Below are 22,803 nucleotides of genomic sequence, written 5' to 3'. Positions count from 1 at the left end.
CTAAAAAACATTTAAAAACAAACCAGGTTTCTTGTAAGTGAGGTCAAGACTTTATAAAATAATTTCCCCATAGGTTAACCTCTTCTCCTATGGTCAACCACATACTATCTTTTTAGCTGTTTGTGTGTGGAAAAAAAAGAGGTCTTTCAAAGTAAATTCATGCCTGTATGTTATTTAATTGGTAAGGAGGAGTCACTGCCAGTTATATTATGCATCTACATGAAGCTTAAGACACAGGCATTGTTTCCTGTGCTACTTTAAGTCCAATCAAGGGCACATAGGGTCATTTGGGAAGAATTGTGTGAAATTGAATTAATCTGGAGGTAGCAACTGAGATACTCAATGTAGATATCAGGCAAGAAGTTGCAAGTGATAAAAAAGGAAAACTATGTAACAATCATTTATTGAATAGTGCAATGAATAGAATCATCAAAGTTAAATATCTTTCCAAAAGCCATGATTATCTGCCCTAGAAGACATAATTGAGAAAAATTTTTAATGGGATATTCTTCTCTATGTAGCAATATACAAATCCAAGATATGGTCACTATTACTAAGTTCATGAAAAACTAATGTAAAGAAGTGTGACTTAAGACTTAATGAGATTCCCCATATTCTTAAAAAATATATAGGTAGGTAAAATCAACAATGTTTTCTTTGAAAAAATTTTAATAATAAGTTGATAGCTCCACTTTATAAAAATAATGGTTTATTTTATAATGTTTATATCTGTATTTAAATTAGCCTAGCATTTCATTCAAATGCAAGAAAATGCAGGTAAAGAACTGTCATATTTAAGATATATTAATAATTTAGGGTGGGCGTGGTGGCTCAAGCCTATAATCCTAGCACTCTGGGAGCCCAAAGTGGGAGGATTGCTTGAGCTGAGGAATTCAATACCAGCCTGAGCAAGAGTGAGACCCTGTCTCTACTAAAAATATAAAAATTAGCCAGGCATGGTGGCATATGCCTGTAGTTCCAGTTACTCAGGAGGTTGAGATAGGAGCATCATTTGAGCCCAGGAGTTGGAGTTTCAGTGAGCTATGATGATGCCATTGTACTCTACCTGGGGCAACAGAGTGAGACTCTGTCTCACCCCCCCAAAGTATGTATATGTGTGTATGTATGTATATATATAATAACTTATATATATAACTTAATATAACATATATTATATATAATATAATAATATATAATATATAACATATATACAACTTAATATAACTTAATATGTATATATGTATATATATAACTTAATGAAAAAGAAGGCATTTCACTTTAATAGACATAGGATCTCTGAAATTATATAAGAAATAATTCATGAGAATGAGTTACTTTGTAACATGCTCATCAGAAGAGTGATTTCTATAAAGAAAATTATACTAATGTTTATAGATTACTTTTGGTGGCATATTTCAGTAAAAACTTGGCAGTTTTTAAATGTATTACTCCAGGGCCAGCAATATGTATTTGCAAAGAAAGAAGAACTTTTTGATGGCTATACAAATTTTTGCTTTTAGAAAACAATAAAGATAAAAAATTGTTCTGAGGCTGGGTGCAGTGGCCCACACCTATAATCCTAGCACTATGGGAGGCTAAAGGCAGGAGGATCACTTGAGCCCAGGAGTTCAAGGTTATAGTAAGCTATGTTCATGCCAATTAAACTCACCCAGGTGAGAAAGTGAGACCCCATTTCTTAAAAAAAAAAATGTTTTGATTCAAATTCTTTTATTGATGAAAAATTATTAATTCATTAATTAATGAAAAAGAAGGCATTTCACTTTAATAGACATAGGCTGTTAACTGAACTTCTATCAAAATCCAAGACTTTTTTTTTTTATCACTAGTGGTTTTAATTATCTAATTTAAAGTATGTTAAAAAACTTTAGACCAGAGATTATTAACCACTTTGTCTCATAAGCTTTTTTGGCAATGGATCCCTTTTCAAAATAATATTTTATGTGTATAAAATATATATAATTACAAAAGAAATCAATTATACTGAGAAATACAACCATGAAAATATTAGTGAAACCAAATTTGGGAAATAGTAATATATGTGCCTTTTATGAATGCATTAATTAATGTAATTTTGAAGAAGAGATAATCTTAAAAGGTATTTGGAGGTATCTGCAACAACTGTAGCATGATGTGAAAATATCTGTGATTTCTAAAAGTGACACAGTCTCAGGCATGGCTAATACTATTGTGGTTTGTTGCCTAAATTTATAACTGAAGGAAAAGCTAAATTTTAGTTGAAGAATTATAAAAATAAAATGTATTCTTTCCCCCAACCATGTTCAAGGACCCCCTGAATTTTATCCACAGATCATAGATTAATAACTCTTAGTCTAAGCAACAATATATTTCATTAGTTTTTCAGATGAAGAATTCAATTCAGTGCAAAAGAACACTGAGTACCTACTATGTGCTGAGTTAGGTGCTTCCCTCGTTGTGTACAGAAAATGATACTGTACTTGTACTGGGTTAAACAGGTAAGTCAGCCTATAACCACAGTCAGCTAGGTAGGCCTGGGGGGGTCCAAGAACTCAGCCATACACAGCTGCCCTGATAGCTAAAAGGATCAATACCCATCTCTACCCCCTCCCCAATACCAGTTGGGAAGCTATGATCTCAGTATATTAATTAATTATATGGAAAAATACACAGTCATGTGTCATTTAACCATGGGGATATGTTCTGAGAAATGCATCATTAGGCAATTTTGATTTTGTGTGAACCTAGATGGTATAGACTACTCCACACCTAGGTTATACAGTATAGCCTCTTGCTCCTTACATATCTATACAGCATGTTACTAAATACCACAGACAATTGTAACACAGTGTTAAGTATCTGTGTATCTAAACATATCTAAACACATAAAATGCGCAGTAAAAACACATTATTATCATCTTGTGGTACCATCATTGTATATGAGGTCTATCATTGACAGAAATGTCAGTATGCAGTGCATGACTGTATATAGTTTACCAGAAAATGAAAAGAACCAATATTTATACCTCTTTTTGCTTCTAAGAACCTAAGCACTCTCTCTGGCTTCCCATTAGGCTCCTGCTTTCACCCTTTCCTAACATATTTTTCTAAACTTACATAATAGTTATGGCACACCAGTTTGGGGTACATTTTTAAAAAGCTAAATCTTAGAATAAAAGGAATATGCTTTAACGAATTTTAACTGTTAATGAAGTTCATACACACATTAAAATCTGATGCCAGCCTGGCACTTGTTGTGATCTTTAAAGTCCAAGGCAAATCAGAGTAGACCATGCATCCTATTTGAACTGCAGGAAGCAGACAACTTTCTGTGAGCTGTAGCTATGACTTCACAAAACAGCCTCACTTTCTCCAAATTAATAAAAGCCTGCAGAGAAGCCAAAATTGAAATGACGTATTTTTTTCCTCAGCAATTCTTACCTTTTTGTTGTTCTCTTTGATATCTTGAGGATTCAGAGACTTGTAGTCACTGAGGGAGAAAATGGCACAGTGAGTATATACAGTATTTGATACAAACAGCTTTTTTTAAAACAAACTGAATCTAAAAATTTGACATGCAATAATATCAAAGAGTAGCTAGCAATTTCACAGCAATTCAATCAACAAAACTAATAGTATGGAAAGTTAAGGAAATAAATAAATAAATAAAAACAGTGATTACATGTTTCATTGCCTGAAGCTTTCCATCTAAAAGAGAAGTTAAGGCAGGAGACCAGAGACTAGCCTTGACAACCATATTTACCATGAGGTAATCCCTTGTCAGTGTACAAAGAGCTACAGGCTTATTTGTCTCATCCCATTTTAACACTAACACAATTTTCATGATAATTTGAAGTCAGTTCTTTGTATGAGATTAAGAAGAAAAACCATTTTCTTTAAAAAGAGAAAATATTGTTTTTCAGTATCAAGAAGAACTTTTCCTTCTGGCATACATTTCTTCTCCTCAAAAAGCAAGAGGTGTGGGTAATAAAACAGAAACAAAGTATTTCAGGATACATGCTAAGAAACTATTTTATGTTCTTTTTAAAAATGTCTATTATTTACAAAATATTTATAAGGAATGAAAAATGTTTCTACTTACATTAAATCTGGTCTAAAGTGGTGTAATATTGCACAGAAAGATAAACCATTTCTCCATGATGTAGTAAAATTGGTGATTTTCACTCCTCGGTAGTTTTTAGTAACTTCTTTGCACCATACAAGCAATGACTGACTAGCATTTGGCTTTTGCCCCAAAACAGGACTTGGTATAGGACTTGGCTAGAAAAAAGAAAAAGAGGAAAACATTTAAAAGAATTTAATGGAAGATGAAAATTAACATTAATTGACCTAACCAGATCATTTGAACTCTTTGATGTCAGTTTAGGTCCTTCGAAACTGTCAATTCACAACAAGTGTAACCTCTAAGAAGGAGACATAAATCTTAAGTTATTATCTTCAGTTTTAGCCCATGGCATTTGCCTGACAAGGATGCAAGATTTTAAACTTATACGTAAGAACACGCCAAGAGCTTTATTGACGGAAACATCATGTTAAAGTAGTTAAATATTTAAAGCTGAATGTCTGTGTAACTCTCACACCCAAAAAATTTTCCCCAATGCAATCATGTATAAATATGGGTCCTTTTTGACTAGATTAAAAATAATGCTCTTTGAAATCTAACTGTAGGATAAATTTTCAGTAGTGAAGAGATTAAAATCATGCTAACTTTTTAAAATACAGTAATCATATATGTATTTTAAACAAATAACACAATGACAATATATTCGAACATCCTTCTTATATATAAATTTAATGGTGGCAACAGTCAGGTGCTGGTAGCAACAACACACAACAATATGTATTTTGGATATGCTCAAAATATCTTTAATTATCACTGAGAGCTACTTTTGAATATGAAGTGAGTTAGTTGTGTATGTTTTAAATCTTAAGCATATATTTGTCCCCATGTTCATATACTTAAAAGAACAATAATGATAATAAAACTAAGACTATGTAAGATTTTATTCTAAACTTTCATTATTCTTAAAACCATGTCATTTTTTCTTTTACTGAATAATAACTCCATTTTGTGATGATAACTTTAGGGGCTGATACAATGGAAAACTATAAAGAAAACTACTACCTGTTTCTGGCCTTTAAATCTTCTATTAATTACAAATGCTAGCTATGATAAAACTTAGACATAAAATAGAGGCCCTTTAAAGTAGGGTGACAGGAGAACAATTATTAATATTTATCCCTAATATCATTTAAGTTTAACAAACTAGTCTTACCAGACTGCTTTAAGAAAGACCAATGATGCCCCCACTTGACAAAAGCATGTTAATGCCAAACAATTACCATCAATCCACATAATTATGATTTATGCATTCACGGCTTCTGTGAGACAACTACTAAGAAACACCAAGAGTGTAACTTCTCATTTTGTATTAACTGACAGATTAATAAATTATTACATAAACAACCATAAATCTAGCAAAGTACTACTGCTCTTTAATCACCTCCACACAGTCAATGCTGATAAATTCACAGGTCATAAAAATCAAAAAGTTTGGATAAATTCTAATTAAAATGAGGGAGGTTAAAATGGAATTCCCAATATAGTAATCATACTTTAGAGTAAACAATAGCTCGTTTAACTAGCAATCTAACATGTATAAAAATGAACTATTAAGTATCTTTTCCACTATGACTTTCAAATCCCTCTAGTCACTTAACCTGGAAGTAGAGTGGAGAGTTGTCTATGGATAAGCTAAGGGATCACTGAACTAGGCACATTTTTTCTTAGGTTTTTCTATTACTTAAAGAATTGTCTTTATTAAAATGTTTTTCTATAACAAATTATATTATTAAGGTATTGATTTATTCCAGCATGGGTAGCACATACATGGGCCAGATAATCAGCAACCATCATTACATTGATTCATTTCAATTGTCAGTTGCATGGACATAGGTAATGTATAAATGTCATTATCACCATATGATCTAGAATGGCTTTCTATATATAAGAATTAAGGAAAATATATCTAGCAATGTCATTATGATTATAAATATATCCCTGTTTCTAAGAAGCCTTAATATGAAAAGTCTAGAAGAACTAAACGAAAATTCGAATTGATTCTAATACAAAATCCTTGTATGAAGGGGTGCTTAATGTACTTCCAATACAAAGAGGTCATAGGCAATTAAAGAAACTTTGATGGGCCGGGTGTGGTGGCTTACTCCTGTAATCCTACCACTCTGGGAGGCTGAGGCAGGCGGATTGCTCAAGGTCAGGAGTTCGAAACCAGCCTGAGCAAGAGCGAGACCCTGTCTATAAATAGAAAGAAATTAATTGGCCAACTAATATATATAGAAAAAATTAGCCAGGCATGGTGGCACATGCCTGTAGTCCCAGCTACTCGGGAGGCTGAAGCAGGAGGATTGCTTGAGCCCAGGAGTGTGAGGTTGCTGTGAGCTAGGCTGATGCCACGGCACTCACTCTAGCCTGGGCAACAAAGTGAGACTCTGTCCCCCCCGCTCCCCCAAAAAAAGAAACTTTGATGAATTTACAACAAGCCCTATAAATGGTCACGTTGGTTTGCAAGGAAAAAAAAATTAAAGTAGAGCCATTGCTAAATGAATCATCCACTCCAAAACTGATGACCTTTCATCCAATATTTTGCAGAGGGTCATAAATAAATTAGCAATTAAATCATTTTGAAACCTTTAGTATATAAGAGGATGAAATAGCTTGTTCCTTGTTACAGCCAGCTTTTGATCTTACAACAGAAGCAACAAGTTACTTGGCTTCTTTATATCTCAGTTTCCACATGTAAAATGGGGATTATAATGGTACCTGTCTCATAGCATTGTAGTAACAAGATCTGCCTCACTTTTTTCCTGCCCATGACCTCTCTGATCATATATATCACTCTCTCCCTTGATCATTCTCAACCATACTGACCCGTTTTTTTTAAACAACTGATAACCAACTTATTAAAATATTTAATAGTTGACTTAAGCATCTGCAATGGTGACTTCAACCTCAACTGTTAGGTCAATATTGGTGGAAGGAACTTGTTTAACAGTCTTAGAAGGACTGTGCAAGTCAATGAGTCACTTGTGGATTCTCTTCTGGAAGCAACCCCAAGTCTTAGAACCTTCACCACAAGGTGTTTTTCTTGTAGTGATTCTTGAAGTCTTGGTATGCATCCAAATTGTCTTTTCACTTTGAGATTCCTTTCTTTTACTTCTCTGATCAAGTGAGCTTACATCTTCACCTAGGACTTTATATTGCAGCTGATTTGGGTAATTCTAATTCAGTAAATCACCTCTAGTTCCACAGGTGTTTTTCTTTAAAAGCCATGGCTGCAGCAAGGCTTCCTGATCAACTTGTTCTTTGGAGAGAGCGAACAGCTGTGAGTTGGGCGGGGGTGGGGGAAGGGTGCGTGTGTGCGTGCATATGTGTAGCTCTGCAGCACCTGTGACCATGTCTTTCTGAAAATGAAACCACATTGGGGGTTGGGGGAGGTAGGAGGTGTGTGTGTGTAGCTCTGCAGCACCTGTGACTATGTCTTTCTGAAAAGGAACCACATTGACCTCTTTGTTGTTGTTTGGATATTCCAGACACATTCCCACCTTAGATCTTTTGCCAAGATTGTTCCATTTACCTGGTGCTCTTCTCTCAGATATCTGCATAGTTAACTCCAATGCAACCTTCCCCATTAGGCTTACTCTGACCACCCTACTTAATAATGCAATCCATCTCCATCACCCAACCCAAACCCAGCAACTCCTAATTCCCCTTACCTTGCTCTATTTTTTTGATACTACTTACCATCTTTTTATGGTCCATATACTTTATTTATTATGCTTATTGGTTAATATCTATCTGCCCTCACTAAATACAAGGTCCATGAAGTCAGGAATTTTAGTTTGTTTCATCTATTAACCTATTCCAAGTGCCCAGAACAGTTCCTGGCATGGAGTAGACACTCAGTAAATACTGCTAAATGAATAAAGGCATGTAAAACGCTTAGAACAATGTATGGCAAACAGGAATCATTTAGTAAATGTTAACTGCAATTATTATTACTACCATAAATGCACTATCAGCACTGAATTCCTGTGTTTGGAGTCTCCTTTGAAAATTTCAAAGGCCAAGAATTTCTTCAAAATAGTGAAAAGTTTCTTTCTTTCCTTCTTCTTTTTTTTGTTTTTTGCAAACAAAGCTTTAACTGGAAAATAATCTTGACACCTTGATATTTTATGTGCAAAACAGGGCATTTGCAATGCTTGTTAATGTATCTATTTCTTTGGGTTTGGTGAAAGAAGTTCTGAATGACCCTGTAATTTATTACCTTCCAAAGATAAGAAGACATCAAAATCTGTTCATAAAAGGTAGAATCGAACTTTCAAATACAGATAATTTTAATGCATTATTTTTTGTTAACAGCAGATTAAATGGTAAAAATAATAAAGCCATCTAGTTATTCTTCCTAACAATGACAGTAAGCTTCTCTTTCAGAAAACCTAGTCAAATAACTTGTTGCAAAATTTCCTAAATTTTAATAGAGAAATTTCCATTCCATTGTTTCTGTTCTACACCTCTGACTACAGTTTCTTTCCTTTTGCTGTCTCCCCTTCTTCCACTCATACAGCCATATATTCCTCTAGATTCTGATTGCTCTAAATAGTTTTCTATCTCTACATTTTGAGCTGATTCATTCCCAGGATTCCAACTATCATATCATATCCTCTTAATTATAATCTTTGCTTACAACCTGCTTATTTTCATTTTGTTTGCAAATGATATTGCTATTGTCTCACTGTCTAGACTTTTAATCTCAGAATCACCTTTGAATTCTTCACCTATTATTCACCTTCACCTATTATTTCTTACTGGATAATTTATGGGTAGTTTTGGTACTATTTTTTTAAGGTTTTTGTTATTATTTTGCTTGGGCTATCATAAAATCTTCCTTACAGGTCTTCCTTCTTCCAAATTCTCACTTATCTGACCAACTGTCATAAGCATAGGTCTTTTTTTTTTTTTTGGAGACAAGGTCTTGCTCTGTTGCCCAGGCTGGAGTGCAATGGCAGGATCATAGCTGACAGCAGCCTTGAACTCCTGGGCTCAAGTGTTCCTCCTGCCTCAGCCTCCCAAGTAGCTAAGGCTACAGGGACTATAGGTGTGCATGACTATGCCCAGCTAATTTTTATGTTTTATTTTTTTGTAGAGCCGGGATCTTACTTTTGCTCAGGCTGGTCTCAAACTCCTGGCTTCAAGTGATCCTCCCACCTCAGCCTCGGAAAGTGCTGGGATTACAGACATGAGCCACTGTGCCCAGCTAGCATCAGTCTTCTTAAAGCACAGCTCAAAGTCTCTAATGGCTCTCGATAACATACAAAATGACAAGCATTGAATATCAAATCTTTTTCAATGTGTTTTCTCTCTAGGATTACTTACCATTCTTTAAAATCACTATGCTTTCCTGCCTAAATCCCAGCTCCCCCACCTTCAATCTTTGGTCATATGGATCATCACCTCCACATAGATTATCTTCTGTCCTAAGTATAACTGCTATAATTCCAATCTGCCTTCAAGATTTAGTGGAATGTCATCTCCTATATGAAATCTCCCAATTCCCAGTCAATAGGGAGTCCTTTTCAATGTTCCTTTGACTCTGTATCTCTCTTTCAGCATTTACTAGATTTTTCTTTGACCACAATACACTCAATAAAATATATTCAATTCTTCTCTCTACAAAAAAGGCTTATTAATTTTTCATTAACTCATAAAATATAAATTGAGCACCTACTATGTCTCACATACAATGTTAAAACCATTACATGGATTAGCTCATATAATCCTCACAACTCCTTTGAGATAGGTCCTGTTATTTCCAATTTACAGTTGAGGAAGCTCAAGTTATATAGCTAGGAAGCAGAGGAGTTAGAATCTATACCAAGGTGTTCCCATTCCAAAGCCTGTGCTTTTAAACAACATGCATTACACGTTTCAAGATAATGCCGCTTTAGGACTTCCCCAGAAACTGTAAATTTCTTGAGATTACCTAATACCTTGGTCAACTTCTTATCTACTTCAGAGTCTGGACCACTGCCCTGTGTATGTTTAATTAATTGATTCAAAAAGGGCAACTGATCCAAACAGTTTACACCTCAAGAGTATTTTGTTAATAAAATCCTCTGTCCATTCTGTTAGATTTTAGATTATTGGCTTGAACTAGAACAAGAGCTAATTAAGTCCAGGGCAATAAGATTATGCACTACCATCGCCAAAGTTGTAAGACATTTTGGTCTCTCTACATCACATTTGAGGAAATTTGGATATATCTTAGCATTTGGTGAGTCCCCCAAAACAGCAAAAGAACAATAAGAACACTTGTCCCTGTTTTGGTCTTAATTTTCTTCAAAGTATTTTCATTTAAATCACTTTTGTATTCTCATAGTAAAACTGAAGTTAGGCTTTGTTATTCTACTAGTAGGTAATCAGAAAGTTTATACCATAATTAAAAGAATATTGGAAGGAACTTCCACTTAAGGATTACCCTTGTTCTACACATAATTTTTAAAAAAGCTATGCAAAATATTTTTTAAAAACTTTCTAATAAACATCAAATAATTATCTCCAAGTCAAGATGTGGAGAGACTAGAAAACTAGAGAGTAAATGAAATTGTCAGTGCTGTTTTTACAGTGGTTGGCCAGGAAGAATGAGTTGAGAGGTAGAGCTACACTTTGGGTGAATTTCCAATAGCAACACGAGCCCTATCCCCTACTCCCAAAGACAGAAAAAAAAAGAAATATAAAAATGATAGCAAAAGTAATAAAATAGTAAATAAGAATATAATAGAGAAGATCAGCAAAGTCAAAAGTTGCTTCTTTGAAAAGACAAAGTCAATTAAATCCTTAATGTGAATAACCAAGAAAGAAAGAGGGAAGCAAATTCCTAGAAAAATATTGCTTACTGCCATAGATTCAAAAGAGAAACAGAAAACCTAAATAGTTCTATAAATATTAAAGAAATTGAATGTGTTTTTTCTTTTTTTTTTTTTCTTGAGACAGTCTCACTCTGTTACCCTGGGTAGAGTGCAGTGGCGTCACTGTAGCTCACTACAACCTCAAACTCCTGGGCTCAAGTGATCCTCCTGCCTCAGCCTCCCAAGTGGCTGGGACTAGGAAATTGAATTTGTAATTAAAAACCTTCCCACAATGAAAATTCCAGTTGGTTTCACTAATAAGTTTCACCAAACATTCAAGGAAGAAATATCTCCAATACTACATAAATTCTTCCAGAAAACAAGAAAAATGGGTTTATTCCTTAACTCATTTCATAGGCCTAGTAAATCTTTATATCAAAACTCAATAGGAAAAGACAAATTATAAGAAAATCTGTTATGAATATAGAAGCAAAAGTCTTAATGAAAATATTAGTAATTTATAAAAAAGGATAATACATCATGAGCAAATTAAACTTACCTTAGGAATGCACATTTGGCTTAACATTAGCAACTCTACTGAGGTAACTTGACACATTAAGAGAAAATAGGGAAAATATTATAATACTATCATCTAACCAGATTCAGAAAATCATTTAATGAAATTAATATTAATTTATATGCTAAAAAATAATCTTAGCAAACTTGTAGTAGTATAGAAGCTTCCTATAAAAAGATTATAGCAAATATTACAATGAAGTATTTAAAGTTTTCCCTTTGAGATTGAGAATCTATCACCACTTTTATTCAATATTGTACTGGAGGTCCTAGCTGGTACATTAGGGTCAGATAAAGATATAAAGGCATACATATTAGAAAAGAAATAAAGCTATAAAACATTATTTACAAATAATTGTATATGTAGAAAATCCAAAAGAACTTATAGATAATTTATTAGAATTCATAAGAGAATTTAGCAAGGTTGTTGGATATAAAATAAATGTATAAAACCAACTGCACTCCTATACATTAACAAAAGTAGAAACTAAAAAGTTGAAAACCATTCAGTGACATAAAAAAAATCAAGTACTTGGCACAAATCTATAAATAATCTACATGACTGCTATGAAAAAACCATCAAGTTTTATTGTGAGAAAGTAAATAAGACCTAAAGAGATGAAGAGATATATCACATTCATGGATTAGAATACTTAGTTTTGTAAAGATACCAATTTTTTCTAGGGAAAAAAAGGTTAATCAACAGGCCTAAATTCTTTCTCCATGAGGAAATGACCTCAAATTTACCTTCTTCCAATACCATTTCCATGGAAATATATTGGATTATGCTCAATGTAAGATGTCAGCTGTATTCATAGGCAATGTTATTTATTATAAAACTGACCCCAGCTTGGTGAACTGCATCGATACCTGAAGGCCTATGAATAAACTATAAATGTCTGTTGAAAAACAAAGGCTGCAGCTTCCCTAAGCTTAGTATGATTGATGCAAGCATGTCTCTTGGGAGACCTAACAGTTTAGTGTGTGGGCTGTTACAAGATCCTGTATCTTACAGGGCAGAGTGATCCACACTTACTCACCTGGTCTTGTCACCTTACAACTGAACAGCTCATAAAGAGTTAAAATGTGGCCCAGTATATCTAATGCTATAATGCTAACATACTATATTTCCTACCCTTAAAGTTAAGTTAACCTGGCAAAGTTAAGCAAAATAACTATACGTATTTTCCCCCAGAAAGAGTTTCCAGCCAGAATACTAGAATATACAAAGAACCTCTATAAATCAGTAAGAAAAAGTCAACCAAAAGAAAGATGGGAACAAATTGAATTTGCACTTTATAAAAGAAGAAATCCAAATATCTAGCAAATATGAAAATTTGCTCTGTCACATTAGTATTCAGAGGATTGTACAAGGTACTACGGCACAATTCTCCCCAGAAGGGCTGAAATTTAAAAAGTCTTTTAATTGAGATAAAATGAAATTGTAATTAAATTAAAAATACCAATTGTTGGCAAGGATATGGAGCAAAGGAGCTTTCTTATAGGGCTGATGAAAAAACTCTGGCATCATCTATTATGCTAAATGTGAAAACGTGCATATTCTATGACCCAGCATTTCCTAGGTTTATAGTTTATAGAAATGCATGCTTATGCAGAATAGAATACATGTGCAAAAATGTTCACAGCAGCACTGTTTAAAATTTTCCACATCTGAAAATAACATAAATGTTCATCAATGGTAACATGGGTTTCAAAATTGTGGTCTATTCAGATAGTGAAATACTACACACACACACACACACACACACACACACACACACGCACACATGAAATATACATGTTTAATCCTAAAACATAATACTGAACAAAAGAAAACAGGTACAAATATGTACATAGCATATGATTTCATTTACATAAAATTAAAAACCAGTCAAAACTAAAGTATATTGTTTAGGAATTCATGCTTGAAACTATAAAGCAAAGAACAAATTGATTACTAGAAAATCATGATACCACAAGAATTAGAACTTTGTGAACACCCCAGAAGCTGTTCCATTTTTGTGCCCCTTCCCTCCTAACCTTTTTTTTTCTTCCCTAGAGGTTATTGCTGGTGATATTAACAAATGTTGTTCTTTATACTGTGTAGTCAAATGTGACATTTGGAAGATTTGCATCAGTAGGAGAATCAATGTTTTCCAAATGAACAATGCATGCTGTTATAAAACCACAACATCAATGAAAGTTGCAGTTGAAAATGCCACATAAGCCAATGTATGGTTTCAGATTCCACATAGTGACTAACTTAAACTATCACTTGTGAGTTTTGGTGCAGTATCAAAGAAGACAATCTTCAATTATTTGAAGAGCGTTAAAATTCTCTTTAGTTTCCTAACTATATATCTGAACAAGGTCAAATTTCCCTCATAGACTACAACTAAAACAACACATTACCTACAGAAACTGTTTTCTATTAAGTCAGACATTAGACACTGGCAAAAATGAAAAATGATGTCACACTTCTTACTAAATTGTTTTTATTTTGGAAATATAGTAATTTTCATGAAAATACTATGTTATTTATGTTAATATGTAACACAATGGTTTAATATAGTAATTTTAAATGAGTCAATATACTTTAAAATTTTTTCAGTTTTAATTTCTAATATTGTAAATATCAATAAGTATAACTCACATAACCCAAAGTTCTTTGGGATCCTCAATAACTTTTTAATAATTTCTTTTTATTATGGTAAAATACACACAATATTTACCATCTTAACCATTTTTAAGTGTACAGTTAGTAGTGTTAGATTATTCACATTGTTGTGAAACAAATCTCTAGAACTTTTTCATCTTGCAAATCTGAAACCCTCTCTACCCTTAAACAATTCCCCTTTTCCTCATCCTCAGAGTCCCTGGTAACCACCATTCTACTATCTTTTTCTATGAATTTGATAACTTTAGACACTTCTTAAAAGTAGAATCATATAATATTTATCTTTTTGTGACTGGCTTATTTTACTTAGCATAATATCCTGAAGGTTCATTCATGTTGGAGCATGTGACACGATATTCTTCCTTTTTCAGACTGAATAATATTCTACTGTGTGTGTGTATGTGTCTGTGTATGTGTGTATACATATTTGTTTCTCCATTCATCCATCAATGGACATTTGGGTTGTTTCCACCTCTTGGTTTTTGCAAATAGTGTTGCTATGAACATGGGTGTACAAAAAAATCTTTGAGATCTTGTTTTCAATTCTTTTGAGTATATAGTAGTCCCCCTTTATCTGCATCGATATGTTCAAAGACCCACAATGGATACCTGAAACTGTGGATAGTACCAAGCCCTAAATATGAGGTACTATATTTTTTCTATCTGATAGCCAAGATGGCTACTAAGTGGCAAAGAGGCAGGTGGCATATAAAGCATTGATACACTGGATAAAGGGATGATTGATACCCTGGGTCGAGGAAGGAGGGTGTGAGATTTCATTACAGTACAAAGAATACTGCACAATTTAAAACTTACAAATTATTTATTTCTGGATTTTCCATTCAATATTTTTGGATGATAGTTGATTGTGGGTAACTGAAACCTTAGAAAGCGAAATCACAGATAAGGGGGGATTACTGCATACTCAGAAATGTAATTGCTAAATCATATGGTAATTTTATTTTTAATTTTTTCAGGAACCATGATACTGTTTGCCACAGCAATGTACCATTTTACATTCACACATTACATTAAGAGGTTTAATTTTTCCACATCCTCCCAACTCTTGTTATTTTTTGGGCTTTTTTTTTGGTGGGGTTTGGGGTGGGGATAATAGCCATTCAAATGGGTGTGAAGTGGTATCTCATTATAGTTTTGATTTGCATTTTCTAATGATTAGTGATGATGAGCATCTTTTCATATACCTCTTGGCTATTTGTCTTCTTTGGAGAAATATCTATTCAAGGCCTTTGTCTGCTCTTGAATTGGGTTGCTTAGTTTTTTGTTGTAAAGTTTTAAGAGTTCACTATTATTCTGAATATAAATCCCTTATCAGATATATTATTTGCAAATATTTTCTTCTGTTTTGAAGAGTGGAAGTATTTTCACTCTTGATTGTGTTCTTTGATGCACAAAGGTTTTAAATTTTTATGAAGTCCAATTTGTCTATTTTTTTGTTGCTGTCTGTGCCTATGTTGTCATATCTAAGAATCACTGCCAGATCCAATGCTATGAAGCTTTTGTTCTATGTTTTCTTCTAACAGTTTTATAGTTTTAGCTCTTACATTTAGGTCTTTGATCTATTTTGAATTGCTTTCTGTATATGGTGTTAATTAAGGGTCCAACTTCATTCTTTCATATGTGATATCCAGTTTCCCAAAACTATTTGTTCAAAAGATAGTCCTTTCTCCATTAAGTGGTGTTGCTTTTATTGTTGAAAAATTATTGACCTTATATGTAGAGGTTTGTTTCTGGATTCTCTATTCTATTTCATTGGTCTATATGTCAGTCTTTATGTCAGCACAACACTGTTTGAATTACTGTAGCTTGGCAATAACTTTTAAAATAAGGTAGTATAAGAACTTTTGTTCTTTTTCAGGATTATTTCTGGCTATTCAGGGTCCCTTGAGATTCCATATAAATATTAAGATGTGTTTTTGTATTTTTTGCCCAAAAAATCATTGGGATTTTGATAGTAATTGTATTAAATATGTAATCTCTTTGAGTACTATGGACATATTAACACTATTATGTTTTTTAAACCATGAACATGAAATATCTTTCCATTTATTTATGTCTTCTTCAATTTCTTTCAGAAATGTTTTCGTCATTTTTGGTGTGCAAGTCTTTGCCCTTCTTGGTTAAGTTAATTCCTAAGTAATTCTTTGTTATGCTATTGTTAATGAAATTATTTCCTTAATTTCCTTTTTGGATTGTCCATTGTTAGTGTACAAAAATGCAACGGATTGCTTTTTGTTAACTTTGTATCTTGCTATTTTGCTGCATTTGTAACAGTTTTTTGGTGGCATCACAAGGGTTTTCTATGCCTGTCGTCCTAGCTTTCTGGGAGGCCAAGGCTGGTGGATAGCTGCTGCTTCAGGGGTTTGACACCAGCCTGACACAGTCAAACCCCGTCTCCAAATCTAAAAAAAAAAAAAAAAAAAAAAAAAAACTTATCTGGAAACAGATTTTATGTCTTCCTTTTTGATTTGGATGCCTTTTATTTCTTTTTTTTTGCCTAACTGCTCTGGCTAGGACTTCCCATACTATGTAAAAGATAACTGGAAAGAGTGGGCATCCTTGTCTTGTTTCTAATCATAGAAGAAAAGTTTTTAGTCTATCACTATTGAGTATGACATTCTCTGTGGGTTTTTCATATATGGATTTTATCAAGTTTAGGTACCCTCCCTTCAATTCCTATAATAGTTTGCTGAATGTTATTTTTTACTTATTTATATTTTTAATCATGAAAGGGTATAGGATTCTGCAAATGCTTATTCTACATTGATTGAGATGATCATGTTTTATCTCCTTCATTCTGTTGATGTGGTATATTACATTGATGGATTTCATATATTGAACCATCCTTGTATTCCAGGGATAAATCCCACTTGATCATGGTATATAATTCTTTTAACATGCTGCTGAATTTGCCTAGCTAGTATTTTGTTGAGGATTATATCAATTTCCATAAGGGATATTAAGTCTGTAGTTTTGTTTTCTTGTAAAGTTTGTCTAGCTTTTGTATTAGGATAATGCTGACCTCATACAATGAGTTAGGGAGTATCCCCTCCTCAATTATGTGGAAAAGTTGAGAAGAAATGGTGTTATTTCTTTAAATGTTTGGTAGAATTTTCTGGTAAAGCCATTAGGTTTAGGGCTTTTCTTTTGATTCCTGATTCAATCTTCTTAACAGTTATAGGTCTTTACATATTTTTTATTTCCACACAGTTTAGTTTGGGTAAGTTTTACATTTCTAGGAATTTGTCCATTTCATTCTAGATTGTCCAATTTGTTGGTGTAAACTGCTGCAGTACTCTTTCATAAACGCTTTTATTTCTGTAGAATAGGTAGTGATGTCCCCATTTTAATTTCTGATTTTAGTAATTTGAGTCTTCTTTTTATTCTTAGTCTATTAGCTAAAATTTGTCAATTTTTTTGATTTTCTCAAACAATCAACTTTTTGTTTAATTAATTTTCTCTATTATTTTTCTGTTACTTTACTTTATTACTTCTTTATTACTTCTTTCCTTCTATTATCTTTGAGTTTAATCTGCTCTTTTTCTAGTTCCTTAAGTTGTAACATTAGGTTGCCAATTTAAGATCATTTTTATTATTTTCCCCCACTGGAAAATGGTTTTTATTAAAATCCCACCAGCTGCACAATCTGTTCCTGACATTAAGCCCCTTCTTCCTTTATAATTTGATCTTTCTTGAGTGGTCCCATAAATGTCCTCTTCTCCTCTACAGTCTGGAAGTGGCCATGGTCAAACTTGGAGGTGGTATTAATAGAATTAAGGCCAATCTTTTTCAGATATTGGTGCCTGTATCCTCCACATTGCTCAAAAGTCAACTATAATTACTGGTAAGAAAGGACTCCTGTTATTTTGCTATTTGTTTTCTATACACCTTATAGCTTTTTTGTCCTTCATTTCCTGCATTACTGTCTTCTTTTCAGTTTACTTGATTTTTGTAGTGAATTGTTTAAATTCCTCTCTCATTGCCTTTTGTGTATGTTCTTTAGCTATTTTATTGGTGGTTACTAGGATTACTTTTAATGTCCTAAAATTATAATAACATAATTTGAATTTATACCAGTTTAACTTCAGTAACAAAAATTCTGCTCCTTTAACAATTCCATCAACACTGCTTTTATTTGTTGATGTCACAAAATTATACCTTTATACACTGTGTGTCCAAATAGAACTTGACATTAATTAATCTAGTGAAGATTTATTAGAATATGCCTTAATCTCTTAAATTAATGCATTCCTTTAAGTTATTTAAAAAACAAAAGGTAGAGTTATACACCATTGTTATAATAATACTGGCCTTTAAAAAAAAATAATAGCTTTTATAATTGGCCATGTATCTACTTTTACTGAGATCTTTATTACTTCATAGATCTTCTAGTTACTGTGTCTGATACTCTTTCATTTCAATCTCAGGATTTCCTTTAGCATTTCTTTTTTCTTTTCTTTTTTTTTTTTTGAGACAGAGTCTCGTTTTATTGCCCAGGCTAGAGTGAGTGTTGTGGCGTCAGCCTAGCTCACAGCAACCTCAAACTCCTGGGATCAAGCGATCCTCCTGCCTCAGCCCCAAGAGTAGCTGGGACTACAGGTATGTGCCACCATGCCCGGCTAATTGTTTCTATATATTTTTAGGTATCCGGCTAATTTCTTTCTATTTTTAGTAGAGACAGGGTCTCGCTCTTGCTCAGGTTGGTCTCAAACTCCTGACCTCGAGTGATCCTTCTCTCTTGTCCTCCCAGAGTGCTAGGATTATAGGGGTGAGCCACCCCATCCAGCCCCTTTAGCATTTCTTGCAGGGCAAGTCTAGTGGTAACACATTTCCTAAGCTTTTGTTTATCCGAGCAATCCTCTTGCCTTGGCTTCTTGAGTAGCTGGGACTACAGGGCCACCATACCTGGCCCATTTTTTATTTAATGCTTTAATGCTTTCATTTACGTAGAATACATTTTAGTGAATGCTGTGAATTAAGTTCTACATTATTATCCCAACATCATTTCCTGAATAGTACTTCATTGTTCTGTGATGCTTCCTTTATTGTATATTAAATTATTATGCAAGTATGTATATGTGCGTGAATGAGATCATGTTTATTGTCGGGGTAGACATTCTGCTTCAGTGATCTACTTACTGTTTTTATCAGTACATTGCTATTATTTTATAATCTGGTTTAACATCTTATATGGCCAATGAAACCTCATTAACCGCTATTTTTCTAAAAAATATTTTTAAAAAAATCCTTAAACATTAATTTTTCTAAATAAATTTTGAATCATTTTCATATCATCTCCCCAAAAATCCTGCTTGCATTTTGATTATGATAGCATCAAGTCTATAAAGTATCTAGGGAAGATGGATACTGTCACAATATTTAGTATTCCCATAGAAGTAAAATGATATAGATGAAATGCTATGAAGGGCTCAGATTGCACTGTTTTATTAAGTGTATCTTTTTTCAATAATTATTCGAATAGGTAAAAAGTAAAAAAGAAAATTAATGTCCATGTAAAATGACATGCATGTCATTTAATATCCAGAGAGAGTCTTTTTCCTATAATTCTAAGTATTATCAAATATATTTTATGTGTGAGATATGTTACAAATTTATAAATTAGTAAAATTAAATGGCAGGTATTCACTTTTACAAAATAATTTAATTATGAGATTCCTCTTTTCCTGGTGCATATTTAAAATATAACCAGCATTTCAAAAATTTATTTTCAAAATATATAATCACAGTTTGTATATAAAGTGAGGTACCATTATAGCAAAATGGGTCTTATAAAAGAAATCCTTTTTTTTTTTTTGAGACAGAGTCTCGCTTTGTTGCCCAGGCTAGAGTGAGTGCCGTGGCATCAGCCTAGCTCACAGCAACCTCAAACTAACTCCTGGGCTCAAGCAATCCTCCTGCCTCAGCCTCCCGAGTAGCTGGGACTACAGGCATGCGCCACCATGCCCGGCTAATTTTTTCTATATATATTAGTTGGCCAATTAATTTGTTTCTATTTATAGTAGAGACGGGTCTCGCTCTTGCTCAGGATGGTTTCGAACTCCTGACCTTGAGCAATCCGCCCGCCTCGGCCTCCCAGAGTGCTAGGATTACAGGCGTGAGCCACCGCGCCCGGCCAAGAAATCCTTTTTTACAGTAATACCAATGTGAATAAAAACAGATCCACACACAGCCATATAAAAATATTAATGAAAGAGAAATTCTGATCTGGGAATGTTAACCATGGGAAAAGTACATTTTTAGATACTTCCCAGAGAAATACTTAACCTATATATTAATAACAATGGAATACAATAAATCACATATGAATATAATATCTAAGAATAATACTTAAGAACATTTTACCCAACCTTTCAGCAAATGTTGGCCTTTATTGGACAAGGCTAAATCAGGGCTGGGCGCAGTGACTCACACCTGTAATCCTAGCACTCTGGGAGGCCGAGGCGGGAGGATCACTCGAGGTCAGGAGTTCAAAATCAGCCTGAGCAAGAGTGAGACCCTGTCTCTGCTTAAAAAAAAAATGGAAAGAAATTAATTGGCCTACTAAAAATATATAGAAAAAATTAGCCAGGCATGGTGGTACATGCCTATAGTCCCAGGTACTCAGGAGGCTGAGGCAGGAGAATTGCTTGAGCCCAGGAGTTTGAGGTTGCTGTGAGCTAGGCTGATGCCATGGCACTCTATCCTGGGCAACAGAGTGAGACTCTGTCTCAAAAAAAAAAAAAAAAAAAAAAAATCAAATTGAATAATGGATGCAACTCTTGGCTAAGTGATATAACATATATTTTATGATGATTGGGATGCTGACTTGGGCTTTCCTTCTCAACTTAAATTTTTCTTTTTTATTTTATTTGTTTAGATTTTTAAAGAGTTAATATATTGAAGTATAATTCACAATAAAATTCACCTGTTAAAATACACAATTTATACAAAAGCATACAGTCATGGAACCAACTTAATATTTTTAATTACCTTATTGAGTTCTCTAATTTGGTCCAATAGTTACCAGTTTACTCTCACTCTTTCCCTAACCCCATTTCAGTCCTTTTGCTCACTAAATACATTGATTATAACAGCAAATAAAAATGGTTTGTCTAAATAATTTCCCAACATTGATCATTTGGCGAGATTATAAACATTTCAAAATAAAGCCTAAATTGATACAGTGCAAGTTAATTCATAATTAATATGTGACTTTATCTGTACAGATCACATTCATAGATTTTTGAAGGGAAAAAATAGATTACAGAACTAATGAACTGGCTTCACAGAATTCCTGTTTTTTTCCCCTAAGAATTTTTTTATATATTGGTAATTTTATGATCAAAATTCATATAAACAAAATAGAAAGAATTAAATGTCTGAAGGTATCCACAGAGACAATTGCAACCTTTAAACAATAGGTTTTTCAAGCGAATAAGTTTTTTACTGTTTTTACCCTTGGATACACTACCGGAGCATAAACTTTTCCTGCTATCACTTGGCTCTATAATTCCAGAAATAATTATTTACCTAATAGCTGTCTGTTTAACAGAATGTTTAAAAATGTTTCAGTTACACTCTTCTATCTAAACAGGCAACCTGCCTTGATTCAAAACATTTGACACTCTCTTTCTAGGAATTGTCATATGGCCCAAATTAGCTTACTATTAGCTTTGTTGTTATAAAAAGAGGATAAAATTGTATAAGAAAAATCTTTCTCACCCCTCCTCTTTATTTCTATAATTATCATGAGCAATTTGATTTATTTACCACTGAATTCATTTACCTAGGAAAATTATACACAATGTTCGTAAGTGTTGGGTGGTTACGCTTTACAACAAGCAAAAGCTTGCAATGAAAAGTAGAGGCACAAATGCATGGCAAGCTTTTACTTACACTATAGTATTTTTAAAGAAACACATTTCTTCACCTTGGGTGAAATGTAAAAGTAGCCCATAGCTGCAAAACTTTGTATTAATGCTTACTATGACATACCAGTTAATTGAACGGTTCTTAATTAAATATGCCCCACCAAAAAACCTCACCAAATTGCATTTGCCACCAAATGACTAACATGTACACAACAGTTGGAAACTGTCAAAATATTTTACAGCTCAATTGTAATTACCAACCAAGTCTAAGCATGCCCTGAGTGGGCGTTAACCATATTTTAGGGGATATAAAACATTAAAAAGCACTTTTTTGTGGTCTCTAATTTATACTTTTAAAACTCCAGAATAACTCCAAATATTTTTATTGTCTTCAGTGAAAAATCAGCAAAACATCAATATGAGATATAATGCTTTATCATTTTCATGGATCCACTAGTGAGAAGTGCCTTTAAAAGATCATTTGGCTAATCTCTTACCATTAAAATTGAATATATTGATTATTTGGTTATTTGTCTTTAAAAATATATTAAGTGATCTTAAGATATAAATGTTTTCTGTTGTCATTATCACAATAGATGTAGCCAAAAATAAATGGGAAGGTGTAATTAGGGAAAAGTGTCAATATGGAAATACAGCTGGTGAGTTTCCAGAGGGGAGAATGCAAACATCGCTTGCCATTTGAAGTAGGACAGC

The 22,803-nt window shown here is 33.4% G+C and overlaps 1 protein-coding gene across 14 annotated transcripts in view; it reads right to left on the bottom strand.

The window, feature by feature from the left end:
• The window catches only part of EHBP1 (EH domain binding protein 1), a 351,096-nt gene that overhangs the window by 94,842 nt on the left and 233,451 nt on the right, over positions 1 to 22,803 (bottom strand). For all 14 annotated transcript variants that reach the window (XM_012764882.2, XM_012764889.2, XM_012764886.2 and 11 more), the window contains 2 exons: positions 4,100 to 4,278; positions 3,439 to 3,487 (listed from right to left, as the gene is read on the bottom strand). In XM_012764882.2, coding sequence (XP_012620336.1) covers positions 3,439 to 3,487; positions 4,100 to 4,278 — 228 coding nt within the window. The remainder of the gene's footprint in view (positions 1 to 3,438; positions 3,488 to 4,099; positions 4,279 to 22,803) is intronic.

This window comes from Microcebus murinus, chromosome 3, assembly GCF_040939455.1.
Source record: "Microcebus murinus isolate Inina chromosome 3, M.murinus_Inina_mat1.0, whole genome shotgun sequence".
NCBI lineage: Eukaryota > Metazoa > Chordata > Mammalia > Primates > Cheirogaleidae > Microcebus > Microcebus murinus.
Note: the sequence above shows the minus strand (reverse complement) of the source record. Positions and strands in the feature narration are given on the sequence as shown.